This window comes from Miniopterus natalensis, chromosome 6 (genome assembly GCF_054644295.1).
Source record: "Miniopterus natalensis isolate mMinNat1 chromosome 6, mMinNat1.hap1, whole genome shotgun sequence".
Classification (NCBI taxonomy): domain Eukaryota; kingdom Metazoa; phylum Chordata; class Mammalia; order Chiroptera; family Miniopteridae; genus Miniopterus; species Miniopterus natalensis.
The window spans coordinates 47442445-47460122 of record NC_142086.1 but is presented as its reverse complement, the minus strand read 5'-3'; the positions used below and the strand labels follow the sequence as shown (position 1 = coordinate 47460122).

Genomic DNA, 17678 nt, shown 5'->3' with positions numbered 1-17678 from the left:
CCCCCCAAGTTAAAATTATTTTGTGGTCCAGCATGGATAATTCTGAGGCTGATGCAGTGCTGCCCAGTTGTTTCTCCCTGCCAAGAGCAGAAATACCTTCAAGATTAATTTATCACCCTTTGTCAGAATTATTTATAATCCTGGTGCCTTAACCTACGAACAGCTTTCCCTTGACCTCAGTTTTCCTATTTACAAGCAGAGAATTAGAGAAAAACAGTAATACATGCACATATGCTTTGTGTGTGTGTATGTATTTTGCTGTCTGAATATATTTGAAAGGGAAATAGCAAGAAAAAGGGACATCTGTAATATTTTTTAAAATTTTTTTTAAAAAGTGAAATACCATGACACTTGATCTCAAAATGCATCAGCATGCATCTCCTAAAAATACTTTCCAGTATAACCATAATACTGATATCACATCTAAGAAACTTAATAATTCACATTCTTGCTCTTCGCCAGCCAGTTGTGACTTAATGCCACCCTTACTACACTAGTCTGGTGTTAGGAGCTGGAACTGCAGAAGACAGGCCCTGAAGCCATGAGCAAGCCTATGGAGGCGAAAGTCTGGCCAAGCAGGACCTTGTGGCCCAGTCTGGGATCTGAGCAGAGGTGGATCTCCTTTGTAGCCAACCCTCTTCCTGTAGGGTATTCCCAGTAGGGAAGATAGTCCCCTCCACTGGGCTAAGGTTAATTCTAAAGTAAGTTGCCAGCCTAGCTGGTGTGGCACAGCAGTTGAGCATGGACCTATGATCCAGGAGATCACTGTTTGATCTCCAATCAGGGTGCATCCTCCAGTTGCAGGCTCAATCCCCAGCAGGGGGCATGCAGAAGGCAGCTGATCAATGACTCATCATTGATGTTTCTTTTTTTTAATTTAATTTTTGTTTAAAATATTACAGATGTCCCTTTTTCTCCCCAATGACCTGTTCCACCCAGTCCCATCCCCCTCCCCAGTCCCTCTCCCCACCATTGTCCCTGTCCTTGGATTGTGCATATATGCATATAAATTCTTTGGTTACTCTCTTCCCCTCCACCCACCCGCCCTCCTCTATCCCTCTGACATTTGTCAGTCTGATATATGCTTCCATGTCATTGAATCTATTCTCTGCCTGGCTTATTTCACTTAGCATAATTTTCTCCAGGCCCATCCATACTGTCCCAAAGGGTATGAGATTCATTCTTCTTTACAGCTGTGTAGTATTCCATGGTGTAAATGTCCCACAGCTTTTTTATCCACTCATCTACTGATGGGCACTTGGGCTGTTTCCAGATCTTAGCTATTGTAAACTGTGCTGCTGTGACCATAGGGGTACATATATTCTTTCTGATTAGTGTTTCAGGATTCTTAGGATACATTCCTAGGAGTGGAGTCACTGGGTCAAAAGGCAGCTCCATTTTTAATTTTTTGAGGAACCTCCACACTGTTTTCCATAGTGGCTGCACCAGTCTGCATTCCCACCAGCAGTGTACTAGGGTTCCCCTTTCTCCACATCCTCACCAGCAGGAGTTGTTTGTTAATTTGTTGATGGTAGCCATTCTTACAGGTGTGAAGTGATAGCTCATTGTGGTTTTAATTTGCATCTCTCTTCATCATTGATGTTTCTATCTTCATCTCCCTCTCTCTGAAATCAATAAAAATATATTTAAAAAAAAATAAAGTTGCCAGACCAGAGGGATATTGTGGGAGAGTAAACAAGGTACCCTGCTGTCACCACCACCACATGGGCCATATTCCAACCAGAGGAGCAGAATTTTTAAAAATATTTTTATTGATTTTTAGAGAGGAGAAGGGAGAAAGATCAGCTGCCTCCTGCACACCCCCTACTTTAAAGCCTCTGCACAGCCAAAGAAACAATTTTCAACAAAATGAAAAGGCAGGCACAGAATGGGAGAGAAGTTTTGCAAACCATGTATTGGATAAGGGGTTAATATCCCAAATTTATAAATAACTCATACACCTTAAAACAAAAAAATCTGATTTTTAAATTGGACATTTTTTAAGCTAAAACAAAACAAAACATTTTTCCAAAGAAGGCATCCAAAGGGCCACCGGAGACATAAAAAGGTGCTGAGCATCACTAATCATCAGGCAAATACAAATCAAAACCAAGACCAATTATTGCCTAACACCTATAAGAATGAGTCCCATCAAGAAAACAGGAGCTCAGCTGGGTGTGGCTCAACAGTTGAGCATTGACCTAGGATCCAGGAGATCAGGGTTCAATTGCCGGTCAGGGCACATGCCAAGGTTGCAGGCTCGATCCCCAGCTGGGGGCATGCAGGAGGTAGCCAATCAAGGATTCTCTCATCATTTATGTTTCTCTCTCTCTCCCTCTCCCTCTCTCTGAAGTCAATAAAGGTATATTTTTTAAAAAAACAGCACTGAAGCTTGAGTACATGGGCTTGTAGATAGTGTCCTGGAAATCCTCTTGACTGGCCTTTAGCATCTCCTAGTAAGACTAGAACTAGGTCAGTGGTATTGCTGGGGAGTGTAGGGAAACGCCAAGGTTGGAACACATAGCTTGCTTTGAAAGAGGATATTCTGGAGAAGCACAGAGGACTTTTCAGTATAAATTCTAAAGTAGCTAGGGAGGGAAACTAGTCAGATTATCAATAGGAGGTTTTGGAGTTAAGGATTAAGTCCAGCTTTCTGCTTTCAGCGACTGGGTGGATCCGGATGCCTTGCATCTTGGTAGCAAGCACAAGAGGGTGAGCAGGTTTGACTACTTAGACCTACCTTATCTGCCCTGACTGGCTCTGACTAGCCATTTGATGTCATTACCACCAGTCCTCCAGAGTGGCACACAGCTGCTGTGTGGACTCTGTTTGCACATGACAGAATTCCACTGGAGAGGTAGGAATGGTTTGGAGTCTGTTATTGGAGTAAGCCAGAGGGGGGATTAGGCAGACACTTCTCTTTTTGTTTTTCTTAAACCTCTTTACTCTTAGACTTGCTCCTTTTTTAATACCATACTCTAATTTTCTAATTGATATTACTGCTCTTCATGAGGCATTAAAGTTTTAGTTCTTGAAATTTTTAATATTTTCCGTTTCCACATTGCTCTGTAGAGGTTCAGCTCCCCCTAGAGACACAATCTACAACTTTCCTGGGTTGTTAGAAACTTTGATGTCTTCAGATTAGTCAGTTAACTTGATTAGCCACTACCTGAACTTTTTCTGTTTTCTTCTCTTTGGGCAATTAGACATCTCCTTATCAACTAACTTATTTTCTTGCTTTCTTTTTAATTTTCTTTAAAATAATTCTTCGTGGCTCTAAGTAACCATTTGTTATGTAATATTCAAATTTAAAGTCATTTTTTGGTCTAAGTAGATCTTTTTTAAATTAATCTATTTTGAATTTTCAAAAGTTTAAAATGTCCAAAAAACATTATTTTCCAGGTTCATAGAACCCTTGTTTTTATATATATATAATATATCTTTATTGATTTCAGAGAGAGGAAAGGAGAGGGAGAGAGAGATAGAAACATCAATGATGAGAGAGTCATTGGTCGGCTGCCTAGCCCACAACCCAGGCTTGTGCCCTGACTGGGAATCGAACCCCGATTGCCTGGATGCTAGGTTGACGCTCAGCTGCTGAGCCACGCCTGGCCAGGCCTTGTTTATATTTCTGAATTGTCATTCAGCTCTACTATCCTACCACATACTTTCATTTTTTTATGACATTTTCATCCTTGGATATGGCTATTTCTTCAAAGGATAACTTTTTCTTCAAAGCTTGTGTCCTCTGAAATCAAGGTGTTTTCATTATCTTGGCTGCAAATCAAATTCACCCATGAAGATTTTTAAAATATCTAGATGCCTGGCCCTGGCAAGTGTGGCTCAGCTGGTTGGAGCATCGCCCCATACACCAACATGTTGCAGGTTCAATTCCTAGTCAGGGCACATACCTAGGTTTTGGGTTTGATCCCCAGTCAGGCTGCATATGGGAAGGCAATCAATGTTTCTCTCCCTCTCTACTTTCCCTTCTCTCTAAAATTAAGCCTGTCCTCAGGTGAGGATTAAAAATATGTATATGTACATGTATATATATAGATGACTGGGCCCTATCCCTCAGAAACCTGAATCAGTATGGGTTATAGAAGTTTAATATTTGCAGATCAACCCACCCTTCAAAAATACTAAAAAATCTGGATCATATATTTTTTAATTGATCTGTATATCTTTCATAATGGCTACTAATATAAAAAAAAATAGTGACACCACCAAATGCTAATAAGGATTAGCGAGAACTAGACCTATCATTTATTGTTGGTAGGGATGTAAAACGGTACAGCCACTCTGGAGAACAGGTTAGCAGTTTCTTACAAAACTAAGCATACCACTACTGTATGCCCCGGAAATTGCACTCTTGGGCATTTACCCCAAATAAAAACATATGTTCACATAAAAACCTGTACATGGATGTTTATAGCAGCTTTATTTGTGATAGTCCCAAACTGGAATCAGCCCAGATTCCTTAAACAGGTTAATGGTTAAACAAATTGTGATATATGCACGCAATGGAATGCTTCTAATAAAAAGGAAGAAATTGTTGGTACATGCAGCAGCTTGGATGTTCATATAGATTTTCAAATTTATTGTCATGAATTTATTTATAATATCCTCTTAGCTTTAGCCCTGACTAGTGTGGCTCAGTTGGGTGAGCATCTTTCTGTTCACCGAAAGTTCGCAGGTTTGATTTCCCGGTCAGGGCATATACCCAGGTTGCCAATTCAATCACTAGTCAGGCTGGTGCGGGTGGCAACCCATCAGTGTTTCTCATCACATTGATGTTTTTCTCTCACATCGATGTTTCTCTCTCCGCCTCTCCCTTCCTCTCTAAAAAAATCAATAAAAAGTGACTTTATTTAAAAATATATATCCTCTTAGCTTTTTAATACTTGTTTGCATGTATAGTGATAACCTCTTCTTCAGTCCCCTTATAGCTTATCTGGTTTCTTTCTTTTAGTAGTCTTACCAGGAACATTTCAATAATAACAGCCTTTTCAAAGAACCAGTGTTTCCTTTGATAATTCTATTCAATTGTTTTCTGTTTCTCCTTCATTCTACTATTTTTAGGTTTAATTTGTACTTTTTTTAGCATCTTAAGATGAACACTTAGCTCACTTATTTTTCAGCCTTTTTGCATATGTGCATTTATATCAAATTTACAGAATAGACAAGTCTATAGAAACAGAAAGTAGGTTAATGGTTGCTAGTGCTGGTAACAGCGGAAAGAGGGATTAGGAAGGAATGAGGAGTGATTGTGGTGATGGTGAATATGCTAAAACTTCTTGAATTTTACATTTAAAATGAGTCAGTTGTATGATACATGAAATATATTTCAATAAAGCTGTTAAAAACACATACTGCTTGATTCCATTTACAGAAAGTTCAAAAACACAAATACTATATAATGAGACATAGTGGTTATCTTTTGGGAAGATAAAGAGAGCAGTAATTGGGAGGAGTCACAGGGATCATGCCAATTCTGGTAAGTTGACAATATTCTATTTCTTGACTTTGGTTAGGGTTACATGAGTGTATTCACTTTGTAATAAGTCATTAAAGGGAAACACATCATTTCCTCTCTACACTCAGTACTTCTGACACCAGATATGTGGGTTTTTTCACATCAAGCAGTTCTGCAGTTCTCGGCAGACACTGGCTTGGTGTCCTACAGTTTAACCCAATTTTAAACTAACTGACCAGAGTTAGCTTAGACCCCACAGGTTAATGGGATCAGTTCCACAAGACTGCTCCTACTTCAGATGCCAATCAAAAATCCCAAGTCCACACCCGTACTTCTGACTGATCTGTTGTAAATCAGGGATTCCCATGACCCCAAGTTTGATAATTTGTTCAGTGGCTCACAGAACCCAAGGAAACAGTTTACTTACTATTACTGGTTTATTACAAAAAACATATTAAAGAATACAAATGAGTAACCAGATAAAAAGATGCATAGGGTGAGTTCTGGAAGGACCTCAAGCATAGGAGCTCTGTCCCTGTGGAGTTTGGGTACCCTGCCCTCTCGGTATGTGGATGTGTTCTTGGTCACCAACCTTGAAGTTCTCCAAACCCCTTTGGTATGGTTTTTTAAAAATATTTTTTTATTGATTTCAGAGAGAGGAAGGCAGAGGGAGAGAGAGAAACATCAAAGATGAGAGTCAATGATGGGGATCGAGCCCAAAACCCGGGCATGTGCCCTGACAGGGAATTGAACCATGACCTCCTGCCTGGTTCATAGGTCGATGCTCAACCACTGAGCCACGCCAGCCAGGCACACCCATGTAGTCTTAATTTGATATATACCAGAAGCAAGACCTGAGGGGAGAATTACACGTATTTTGTGAGGTGATTCTGTTGATGATGAATGGCACCAGATGTTAGACTTTGGTCCTTGAGTTCAGCTAAGAAAAGAATTCAGAGCCAAAGAACTCAAATACAAGCAAAAGTTTATTTAGAAAGTCACACTGGTAGCCCTGGCCAGGTAGCTCAGTTGGTTAGAACATCCTCCTCATACACCAGTCAGGGCACATACTAGAACCAATGAATGCATAAATAAATGGAAAACAAATATCGATGTTCCCCCCCTCTCTTTCTCTCAGCTGCGTGTGTTACCAGGAAGATGATGAGGAGACCTCTGTTCTTGTCTTGAGGGAAAGATTTCAGTCGAGACAAAGTGTAGAAAAGAAAGCAAGAATTTATTGGCTACAGCAAAAATATACTTAGGACAATGAAACAAGGAAGGGCATAGAAGAAACAAGAGCCCAGGCTGGGCTGCTTTGGCTCCCTGAGAAGGCAGAGGGAGAGAAGGGGGCCTTGGAGACAGGCTCAGGGACCTAGGAGACAGGTTCAGGGGGGTAAACCTGAGACGAGCTGCCACTGCCCATTGCTCCCCTGGTTGCAAGTCTTGGGTTGAACTGGAAATCTTGATCTGTACCATCCCTGGAAATCAAACTGGGGACCTTTCAGTGCAAGGGAGGGTGCTCAATCAACTGAGCCACCCCGGCCAGGGCCACATTTTCTTTTTAAGTAAGGTCCTCCTATCTCCCCAATTAAAGTTTGAATCCCTTAAATTCAGGAATCCTGTTTTATGTCTGTTTTTATTTCCAATACCTAATCTAATACTAGAAGCTCTCCATAAATATTCGTTTCTAAGGATGGTTAGATTTTTAGCATTGATCTACATCATAAATGGTCTGAGGCTTTCTTTTAACCCAATTTAGATGATAATTGAACCAATTAAGTTGTTAAAATTTTGAGAGTAATATCTTCATCAAATTTAATCCTAATATATGTCTACATTTGTATATCCATATATACACTTACCAGAATATACTTAGAACCCAGTTACATCTACTTGTTGTGCTATGTTGATGTATCACAGCTCGTTTTTCAAAGGCAAACATTATAGTGCATTCCAGGACACCTGTGTTCACACGATCAGTTCTTTGAAACTATATTTGGATGTACAAGCTATTAAAAGCTTCTTGTACTGGGTGACCTTTCAGGCAGAATTTAGATCAAATACTCAAGCTGGTGCTGCCTGTTGCCGAGTGGAGGACAGCAGAAAACCCTGGATTCAAACCTCTATTGGGTTTTTGTTTTTGTTTGGTTTCTTTTCATTTTGCCTTAAGAAGATGAACAATGAAACCGAAGCCCTGATATCCTTGAAGGACGCGATGAAAAGGTTGCTAAGGGATACAGGGAGGGAGCAAGCATAGGTCTTCTTTTCCGGGAAGAAGACCTTTTCTGGGTTAGAGAAGTATGAGGAATAAGAATAGGCAAAGAACTACAGACATGCCAATTAGACTTCTATCTCTGTTAAAGTGGTTTAAGCCTTCCAGGTTAAAAAATATGTAAATTAATAATAAAGAAAAATTTACTCCCAGGTGCAATAATTCCATTCAATTAATGCATGTGCTATATAGCAGGTATTCAAAAATAAGTAAAATGTGGGTTGTGCCCAGAAGGAACTCACAGCCTGTAGGGATAACAAAAGTATTCAAAAATACTTAAAACAACATGATTGACCATCTAATGGTCATGTTCCTAAAGGGCTATGAGAACATGGAGAGGATCAATTAATTTTGCCTTTGATGCTAGGGAAAAGGAACTCTTCAGAGAGGGACATTTAAGCTGGATCTTAAAGTATGAGTAGGAGTTTATAAGTAAAATATGGAAAGGAACTCTAGGCTGGGGAAACAGTACATGGAAGCCATGGAAGCTTGAAATCGCATACTATATACTCATTGAGCACTAGATGTGTCAAGTGATTGGTGAGAGGAGTGGCAGAAAATGGGAGCATAGGGTGAAGGATTTTATATTTCATGCTGAGGAGATACAACTTGGCTCTAATGATATAACTGGGCAAGTCAGGGTGGCATACAAAGTATATAATCAGTCGCCCTGGCCGATGTAGAGTGTCGGCCTGCACACCAAAGGGTCTCAGGCTCGATTCCAATCAAAGGCACCTACCTGGGTTGCAGGTTCCTTCCCTGGTGTGTGCAGAAGGCAACCAATTGATGTGTCTGTCTCTCTCACATTGGTGTTTCTCTCTCTGTCTCTCTCTCCCCCACCCCCACCCCCAATCGCTCCCTCCCTTCCACTCTCTCTGAGAAGCAATGGAAAAAATATCCTCATGTGAGGATTAATAAAACACACACAGAAACAAAAGTATATAATCAGTTGAAGGGCATGATCAGAAGTGTGTTTCAGGAGCATATTTCTGGAGGATGGATTGGAGGTTACAGAAATTGAAAGCAAGGACCCAGCTAGGCTACTGTAATCCTAGGTCCAGGTGAAAGATGGTGATTAACTGGTTTAGTGGAGATGGAGAGAAGGGGATAGATTAGAGACCTTAGTGGGGAGGAAAATAAAAGTAAGAATTCTGAGATTTCTAGTTCAAGCAATTGAATGGATGGTAATGTCATTAACTGAGCTAGGGAATTGTAGTAGAAAACAGACTCAGATTTGCAGACATGTTCTTTATTTGGAATGATCTGGGACTGGCTTTTGATGAGAGGACTTCAGAGAACTGCTACAATCGTAAACTTTTATACTAATTGACAAGCTAGAGTTCCTCTTTACAGTTCAAGCTAGAGATAACCTATGGTCTAAGTTAATACAAACAGTATGCCAGATAACGTAGTTTTGATGTGTAGACAGGGATTGCCAGCATATTAAGTCATGCACTACTACAAAATGCACATTTCACACAGAGCCTTATTTATATATAAATAGAATTCAAAGCAGTGAGAAAATTCCACCATAATAATTTTGGAAGATGGGGGTGGGGGGTTGTTAGTAGGTTCAGTTTAGGACAGTTTAGTTTTGATATCCTGTTCAGGTGGAGATGTACAGAACATAGTTAAGATACAGGTCTAGACTTAGGAAAGAGGTGGTATTTAAAGCTGAACTAGCCTGGGGAGAAAGGTCAAGACCAGGACCTGGGCAACCATGCCAGTATTCAGGTCACTGTGGACATAGAAGCTCAGGGAAGTGGCATGTGTGTTAATGTATCACTTCCTTCATGAAAAACAATGTGGGTGGCTTCGGGCAAGTAACTTGTGTTCTTTGTGGTTTAATTAGACATAATTCTGGTGCTGCAGCACCCTCCGATGATTAGGGCTGTTCAGAACTACTCAAATCCCCTTGGATTATACAGCTCAACGTCTCATTCATATTTCAGATTTCAATCACACAAGACATATTTTATTACTTCTGTGTAAGGCCTCTGCTAGGTGTTGGGAGACAGGTGTAACGATGTCCATGAAGCCCTGGCTCGATAGCTCAGTTCGTTAGAGCATCATCCCGATATGCCAAGGTTTCAGGTTCAATCCCGGGTCAGGGCACATACAAGAATCAACCAATGAATGCATAAATAAGTGAAACAACAAATCAATGTTTCTCTCTCCCTGAATTCAATTTTTTAAAAAAAGGTGTCCAAGAAATAGTCTCTGAACCCCTCCCTCCAAGAGCTTACAATTTTGTTCATAAAAAGCTAACTCTAAAAATAAAATAGGGGGTGGGAAGTGACAAGTGATAGAGGTAGTCCTTGTGAGAATGAAGTAAGTAGGGAGGAGATCTTCAGGTAGAAAAGCAGGGAGATTCAAGCAGGCAGTGGAATTTGAGCTTATCTTTAAAGGAAAGATAGGATTCAAACAGTCAGAATATGGTAGAGAAAGCTACATTATTATTATCATTATTATTTTAAATATATCTTTATTGATTTCAGAGAGAGGAAAGGAGGGGGGGAGAGAGAGATAGAAACATCAATGATGAGAGAGTCATTGATCAGCTGCCTCCTGCACCCCCCCGACTGGGGATCAAGCCCACAACCCAGGCATGTGCCCTGACCAAAAATCAAGCCATGATCTCCTGGATCCTAGGTCGATGCTCAACCTCTGAGCCACACCTGGCCAAGCAAACCACCTTTTTAAATATTGGTTCCAGCACTAGCTAGTTATATGATATTAGGTTTCAATCTTTTGAATACTCAATTTTTTTTTCTTCTTAAAGATAGGCTGGAAAGCTATTTCTTTCTTTCTTTCTTTCTTTCTTTCTTTCTTTCTTTCTTTCTTTCTTTCTTTCTTTCTTTCTTTCTTTCTTTCTTTCTTTCTTTCTTTCTTTCTTTCTTTCTTTCTTTCTATTTATTTATTATTTATCCTCATCTGAGGATATTTTTTCCATTGCTTTTCAGAGAGAGTGGAAGGGGGAGAGAGAAACATCGATGTGAGAGAGACACAAAGATTGGTTGCCTCCTGCACTAGCCCTGACTGGGGTGGGAGATTGAGCCAGCAACCGAGGCACGTGCCCCTGGCCACAATCGAACTCAGGACCCTTCAGTCCGTGGGCCGACACTCTAACCACTGAACCAAGCTGGCTAGGGCGATACTCAATTTCTTTATCTGTAAAATAGTAAAAATGACTCTTCACTTCTTATGGTGCTTGTGAGACTCAAAGTAATGCTTATATAAAATACTTTTTTTTCTTTTAAAAATTGTTTTTATTGATTTTAGAGAGAGAGGAAGAGAGAGGGGGAGAGAGAGAAACATCTATTGGCTGCCCCCCAGCATCCCCCACCAGGGATTAAGCCCACAACCCAGGCATGTGCCCTGACCAGGAATTGAACCTACGACCCCATGGTGCATGGGATGAGGCTCAACCAACTGAGCCACACCAGCCAGGGCTGTATAAAATATTTTTTAAAGTATAAAGTACAATATAAGTATAAAACATGGCAAATGAATTCAAGTAGACAATCCAAACATTTGGCAATATAAGGAATGCAAGAACTAGGATAATGGATAGAGAGAATGGCAAATAGCTGCCCAGACTTGGTAGTGGTTGTAAGTAATATAGACTCATCTTAGGCAACTCTTTTTGTCCCCTGACTTAAACCAGCCCTTGATTCTTTTATCCTATAGAGTAGACCATAAACTCCAAGCTTTAGAAGCACAGTTTAAAGAACTGGACTTCACCAAGGATAATCTCACACAGAAATTTGAACATCATAGCAAGATGTTGGCAAGCCAGGCAGCCCAAGATGAGCTGTGGACAGCAGTTTTGTCACTCAAGTGAGTATCCAATGAGAAATCAGGGGAATTTTGTGGCATTGTGAGAGCTGGCAATGGTCATTCTAAAATTGAATTTCTTAATATGGATTGTGAAGAAATCACATATTCTTGATTCATTTATTCAAAAAATGATTAATTTGAGTACCTGTTTATATGCCAGGTACTGCGGTGCTCTTCTTATCACAGTCTCTTGCTTGCCCAAGTCTTAATAACACAAAGATGGATAAAATAGCTCCTCTGCCATTGAGAAACTTATAGGGTGGGTGGCCAGAGAACTAAGGTATCCAGTTTAGCACAGGCCTTATTTCCAAAATATTTTCTAAAATACAACAGCTGGCTCTCCTAGTGGGTTTGTACTTCTTTGAGTTATCCTGATAGAATTCATTTTATATTTGAACATAAAGTATTCTGTTGCTTTAGAAGCTCTTCCTTTTTTGTAGGTTCACTTCAATAGAATTAAATATTATATACAGCTACGTCATTGAAGTTCTCATCTGCTTGCACACTCGTGTGCTTGAGAAGCTGCCAGACTTGGTGAGAGGTCTTCCCACCTTAGCCTCTGTCCTTAGAAGAAAAGTCAAGAGCAAGCACATTAGAGTTGTGTGGGAATCTGTCCTGGAGGAGTGTGGGCTGCAAGAAGGAGATGTCACAGCGCTTTGTACCTTCTTTATTGCTCATGGTAACAAGGCAGAACACTACAGTGCCAAAGTAAGACAGTTGTACATCAGGGATGTCCCTTTCATGATCACAAACATGGTAAAGAACCAGGCTCTGCAGAATGGTTTGCTGAGGGCTGTTCAGCTCATAGAGAAAGGGAAAGCAGTGACAGCTCCTGAAGAGCAAAAGACATCTCTAAGAGAGTTGATGCCAAGAGTCAAAAACTAACCTGTTACCTTATGACCTAGCGATTTCACTTCCAGTAATTTATCTTGCAAATGGGAAGATAAATCTTCCCATTATCTTATAAAATGTATAGATAATTTGTTATGGACTTATTTTTATAGCAAAAGTTGGGGGAGTATTAGAGAAACTATGATAAATTGGTACAATGGATATTTCTGTGAAGCCATATAAAAGAATGAATAAGCTCTTTGTGTTATTGTATAATGATATGGAGTTATCACCAAGATGTGATGTTTTAAAATATTTATTTCCAATATGTATTGTTAAGTGGAAAAAGGGACAAACACAAATACATATATATACACATATATAAGCTAATATATCCATAAACTTTATAAACTTCTTCTGAAGAGATACATAAGAACGTGAGAACATTGGTTGTCTTAGGGAAGAAAACCAAGAGTCTAGGAGGTCAAAGGTAGGAGGAAGTCTTTTTACTATTAATCCATATGTACATTTTGAATTTTGAACCATGTGAAAGTATTTCTATTAAAAGACAAAACAATAAAAAATGCCTAACATATATTGTATGTTGAATTACATTTTCTCTCTCATACAGTACCACAGTTATTTATACTAGAAAGGGAACTCACACACACCGACCATCGATTTATGATATTTATTGAACACTAAATGTTATGTGCTAGGTGCTACAACAGAAACATTTCAAAATGTGGACCCTTTCCTGCAGGTAAAGATTAAATGCTGATGCTTTATTTGGGAGGTACAAATTCAGGACAGCGAGAATGAGGTAACATTCTGGAAAGATGTTAGGTAGGGAAGGATAAGAGGTAATACAAGGTGATGTTTGTCTTGCTGGTTCCTCTTTGAAAATGAGCCATAGGAGACACAGCAGGTTGCTTGGCAGGTACATCCACTCAATCTGGTCCTTCTCCAGACACACTGAAGAAACCATGCCTTGGAAAAAAGGAAGGGAATTTCTATGTTGTGCTTGCTCAGTTCACTGTTTTCAATTGGCCAAAGTTTGTTCCATGGGGAATGACACCCCATACTTCCAAGATGCACCATCTAAGTCCTTCCAGCAGCCACAGGAAAGTCAGAGCCTGCATTGTTCAGTGAAGTGTTCCACAGGAGTCCTAAAGTGGCAGGAGGAGACAGAGATTTCAGGGATGCGACTGATCAGCCCCAGGCAGACCAAGGGATAAGACCAAGGAAATATGGGGAAGTATATAAAATATAGCCTTTACAGAAGATTTCTAAAAATAGAAATCAAAATGTAAGAATTAAAATTTTTATTTTTTTCTGTTTTAAATATGTCTTTATTGATTTCAGAGAGAGGAAGGGAGAGGGAGAGAGAGAGAGAAACATCAATGATGAGTCATTGATTGGCTGCCTCCTGCACGCCCCCTACTGGAGATCAAGCCTGAAACCCAGGCATGTGTCCTGACAGGCAACTGAACCCCTATCTCCTGGATCATAGGTTGATGCTCAGCTGCTGAGCTACTCCAGCCAGGAAAGAATTAAAATTTTATTTTAAATTTATTTTTATTTATTTCAGAGAGAGGAAGGGAGAAAGAGAGAGAGAAACATCAATGATGAGAGTCACTAATTGGCTGCCTCCTACGCACCCCCTGTTGGGGGTCAAGCCTGCAATCTGCACTTGTGCCCTGGACCGGGATTCAAACTGCAGTCTCCTGGATCATAGGTCAATGCTCAACTGCTGAAACTCACCAGCCGGGCAAGAATTAAAATTTTTAAAAATTTATTGATTTTTAGAGACAGAGAATAAGGAAGAGAGAAACATCAATCTGTTGTTCCACTTAATTTATGCATTCATTGGTTGATTCTTGTATGTGCTCTGAACAGGGATCAAACTCACAACTTTGGGATATCAGGTTGATGCTCTAACCAACTGAGCTACTCAGCCAGAGCTCAAAATGTTAGAATTAAATAAGACTATGATAAAACCCACTATCACTAGAGGATATAGTGGTGAGTTCAGAGGAAGGGTATCACTGTGTGATGGAGAAATACTTCCTGGACAAGTACACTGAGTTGATCCTTGAAGTAGGCAAGCCACAAACCAACTCATTTAGGATGAACTGAGAAAGCAAAAGACCTGAAAGCACAAGATGACAGCAAACAGAATGTAGTTGAATGCTTCAAAGAATTCTGTAAGATTCCATGGAATAAGCAGATTGGAACCATATTAGGGAGCTGGAATTCTGGATTAATGGACTGATACTATGGACAACTGGAAGACAACAAACGTTTCTGAAGCCATATTAAAACAAGCTCTCTACCAAGGATCTACACCTCCTTGTTTTGGCTCCATCTGGAAACCACTCATCTCCTCAACCTAAATGACTTCAGCAAGCCCAAAATAACCTTAAAAGATTTTTTTCTTCTTAAATATGTTTTTAATGATTTTTAAAGAGGGAGGGAGAAAATCAATATGAAAGAGAAATATCTATCGGTTGCCTCCTGCGTGCACCCTGACTAGGGGTCAAATCCACAACCTGAGCACATGCCTGACCTGGAATCAAACCTGAGACTTTTTGGTGCATAGGATGACACTCAACCAAGCTATACCGGCCAGGGCAAGGCTATTTTCATGCACAGTGATTTTCTTTTCTCTTCCTCTATAGTTGATTTTCTCAAGAAACAAACACACACTCAGGCCTGGTTCTTACCGACCCACTCCCCTCCCCCCCAAATTTTTTTTATTGTGGTAAAATACACATAAAATTTACCATCCTAACTATTTTCAAGTAATCAGCTCAGTAGTATTAAATACATTCATGCCCTGGCCAGTGCGGCTAAGTGGTTAGAGCATTGGCACTCTCACCCGAGGGTAGAGGTTTATATTCCCTGTCAAGTACCTGGGTTGCAGATTTGATTCCCCCCCACCCCCCACCTGCCCCTGGCCCAGGTGTGGGGGGTGACTGAAGGAGGCTACCAATCCATGTGTCTCTCTCACATTGATCTTTCTCTCTCTCCCCCCCTCCCTCCCTCCCTTCCATTCTGAAAATCAGTGGAAAAAATATCCTCCGGTGAGGATTAACAAAAAAATACATTCATAATGTTGTGCAACCATCACCACCATCTATCTCTAGAACTTATAAAACTGCAACTCCATATTCATTAAACAATAACTATCCCAGCCCCTGGCAAACACCATTCTATTCTACTCCTACTCTAGGAGGTGTTGATATATGAACATTCAAGCCTGTAGAGAATTTTTAGAAGAGTTTATTTGAGCCAACTCAACGACATATGCCAAGGAGCAAGATCACAAATGCTGAGAATAAAAATTTTGCAGCTGCTTTTATGCATTTCAAATTAAGGAAGGAACAGTAAGGAAGACTGCATGAAAGTGGGAGAAAGCAAGGCAGGGATTGGATTACAGGCTAGTTAACAACAAGATTATGTGCTCTCTTGAGTTTAGTTACTGCTATTTCAAAGGTGTGTTAACTTAGATGCACAGAAACAATGGATGTTACTTGCTTAAGGCAAAAATAAACATTTTGGTAAAAAGATATATGCCTCTGGCGAGACTACCCACCAAGACCTGCTTTAAGAATTTATGATCAGATCACCCTGGGATGTCCATAGAACCCTTTCCTGTTCAGAGGCTTGGTTCTAAAGTACTAAGGATCACAGTCATATTTAATCCACCATTTTCCAGTGGAAATATTTTTAAAATTTATCTTTATTGTTAAAAGTATTACAAATGTCCCAGTTTTCCCCCATTGATCCCCTCCACTCTGCACCTCCTCCCCCCACCAGGCCTTCACCACACTTGTCTGTGTACATGGGTTATGCATATATGCATATAAGTTCTTAGGTTATTCTCTGCCCCCACCCCTGCCTTCCCTCTGAGATTCCTCAGTCTGTTCCATGCTTCTATATCTCTGGATCTATTTTTTTCATCAGTTTATTTGCTTCATTAGATTCCACATATGAGTAAGATCATGTGATACTTGCCTTTCTCTGACTGCAAAATATATTTTCTTATAGCACTAAATTCAATAGGATTGTTGGCGGCAGTGGGAACACCAGGTGTTAGACTGGTGGGGTCAGACTGGACCTGGGTTCAGCAACCTCGGTACTTGAGTTCTGGCTAGGAAAGAATTCAGAGCCAAGACTCAAACATAAGAAAACATTTATTTGGAAAATCACAGGGTAGAAGAACTAATTCGTAGAAGAGATGGGCTTAGGAACAAGTTATAGAGGCAAAGGAAGGGCCCTTGGAGCTTAGAAGTGAGGAAAGTAAAGGCGATGAGTCTGGGGAGAGGGGAAAGGGAAGTTGGGGGGAGAGGGAAAGGTACAGGCTACACTTGGGAGGGTCCTCCACCTAAGGGTTTTAAGGGAGGAAATCTTAGGGGAGGTCCCAGGGGAGGATTTCAATCGAATATGCATCGTCTTTCCAGGTGTGTTCTTTCAGGAGGTCATTATCCAATGCAGCTGGTCTTGATGGCATGGCTTATGTGGTGGTGCTGCTTTTCTGGGCCTGGAGCTGAAATACAATTGAGGCCTAGATGTTCTATCTAGGGAGGAAAGGTCAGGGGGTCTAAACCAAATGATCAGTGATATGAAAGGTCAGGGGGTCTGAACTACATAACCAGTGAGATATGCTAGGGTGGAAAGGTCACCCTGGGGATGAAGTCCCACCCTACAATTGTGTGTTGCTAGGCACCCAGGTGACCTTCTGTACCTGGCCCACCTATTTGCTCTGCTGACCTCTGCCTACAACAGGATCAGTTAGTACAAGAACTTAATACCAAGTGGAAAAACGTATTTCAAAATGCATAAAATATTAAACTATTCTGTTTTTGGCCTCCTTGTAATTTTGATTGTTCTAGATTGATTTAGTAATAAAATACTACATTATATATGATGCACACGACTGCTGAGCTTCAGGACAGAGGCAGCCCTGGTTTGTTTCCCAAGCCCTTAGGAAGGAAGGAAATCCTAAAACTACCTATCTTTGAGCAGCCGACTTAAGAAGGGGTGGGCTATGGAAGAACGTGCTTCTATAAATTGTACATGTTTGCAGATTCTCTGATTACCTCTTCTCCGAGATCAGCCTCGGAGATGCTTTTCTAAGAGCTCCGGATAGCAATCTAAGAGGCGTAACTACAAATTAAAAGAAAAAGAAAGGTAGTTTCAGTAGTGCTAGGGGAAGAATTTTTAAAATTTGTTTGGACGTTTCCCTTTTTTGAC

At 40.4% G+C, this 17678-nt stretch overlaps 1 protein-coding gene across 1 annotated transcript; it reads left to right on the top strand.

Moving 5' to 3' along the window:
* The first annotated feature begins 10074 nt into the window (after nucleotides 1-10074).
* Nucleotides 10075-13014, top strand: SMCO1 (single-pass membrane protein with coiled-coil domains 1). The gene is made up of 3 exons (XM_016200006.2): nucleotides 10075-10079; nucleotides 11385-11588; nucleotides 12029-13014. The coding sequence occupies exons 1-3, from the start codon at nucleotides 10075-10077 to the stop codon at nucleotides 12471-12473; spliced, it is 654 nt and encodes a 217-aa protein (XP_016055492.2). The 3' UTR covers nucleotides 12474-13014.
* The last annotated feature ends 4664 nt before the right edge of the window (nucleotides 13015-17678 follow it).

Bases quoted from the DNA above. Each gene is read 5' to 3' on its own strand.
- SMCO1 (XM_016200006.2), top strand. The intron at 11,589-12,028 runs GTGAGTATCCAA...CCTTTTTTGTAG, and splicing joins ACAGCAGTTTTGTCACTCAA to GTTCACTTCAATAGAATTAA.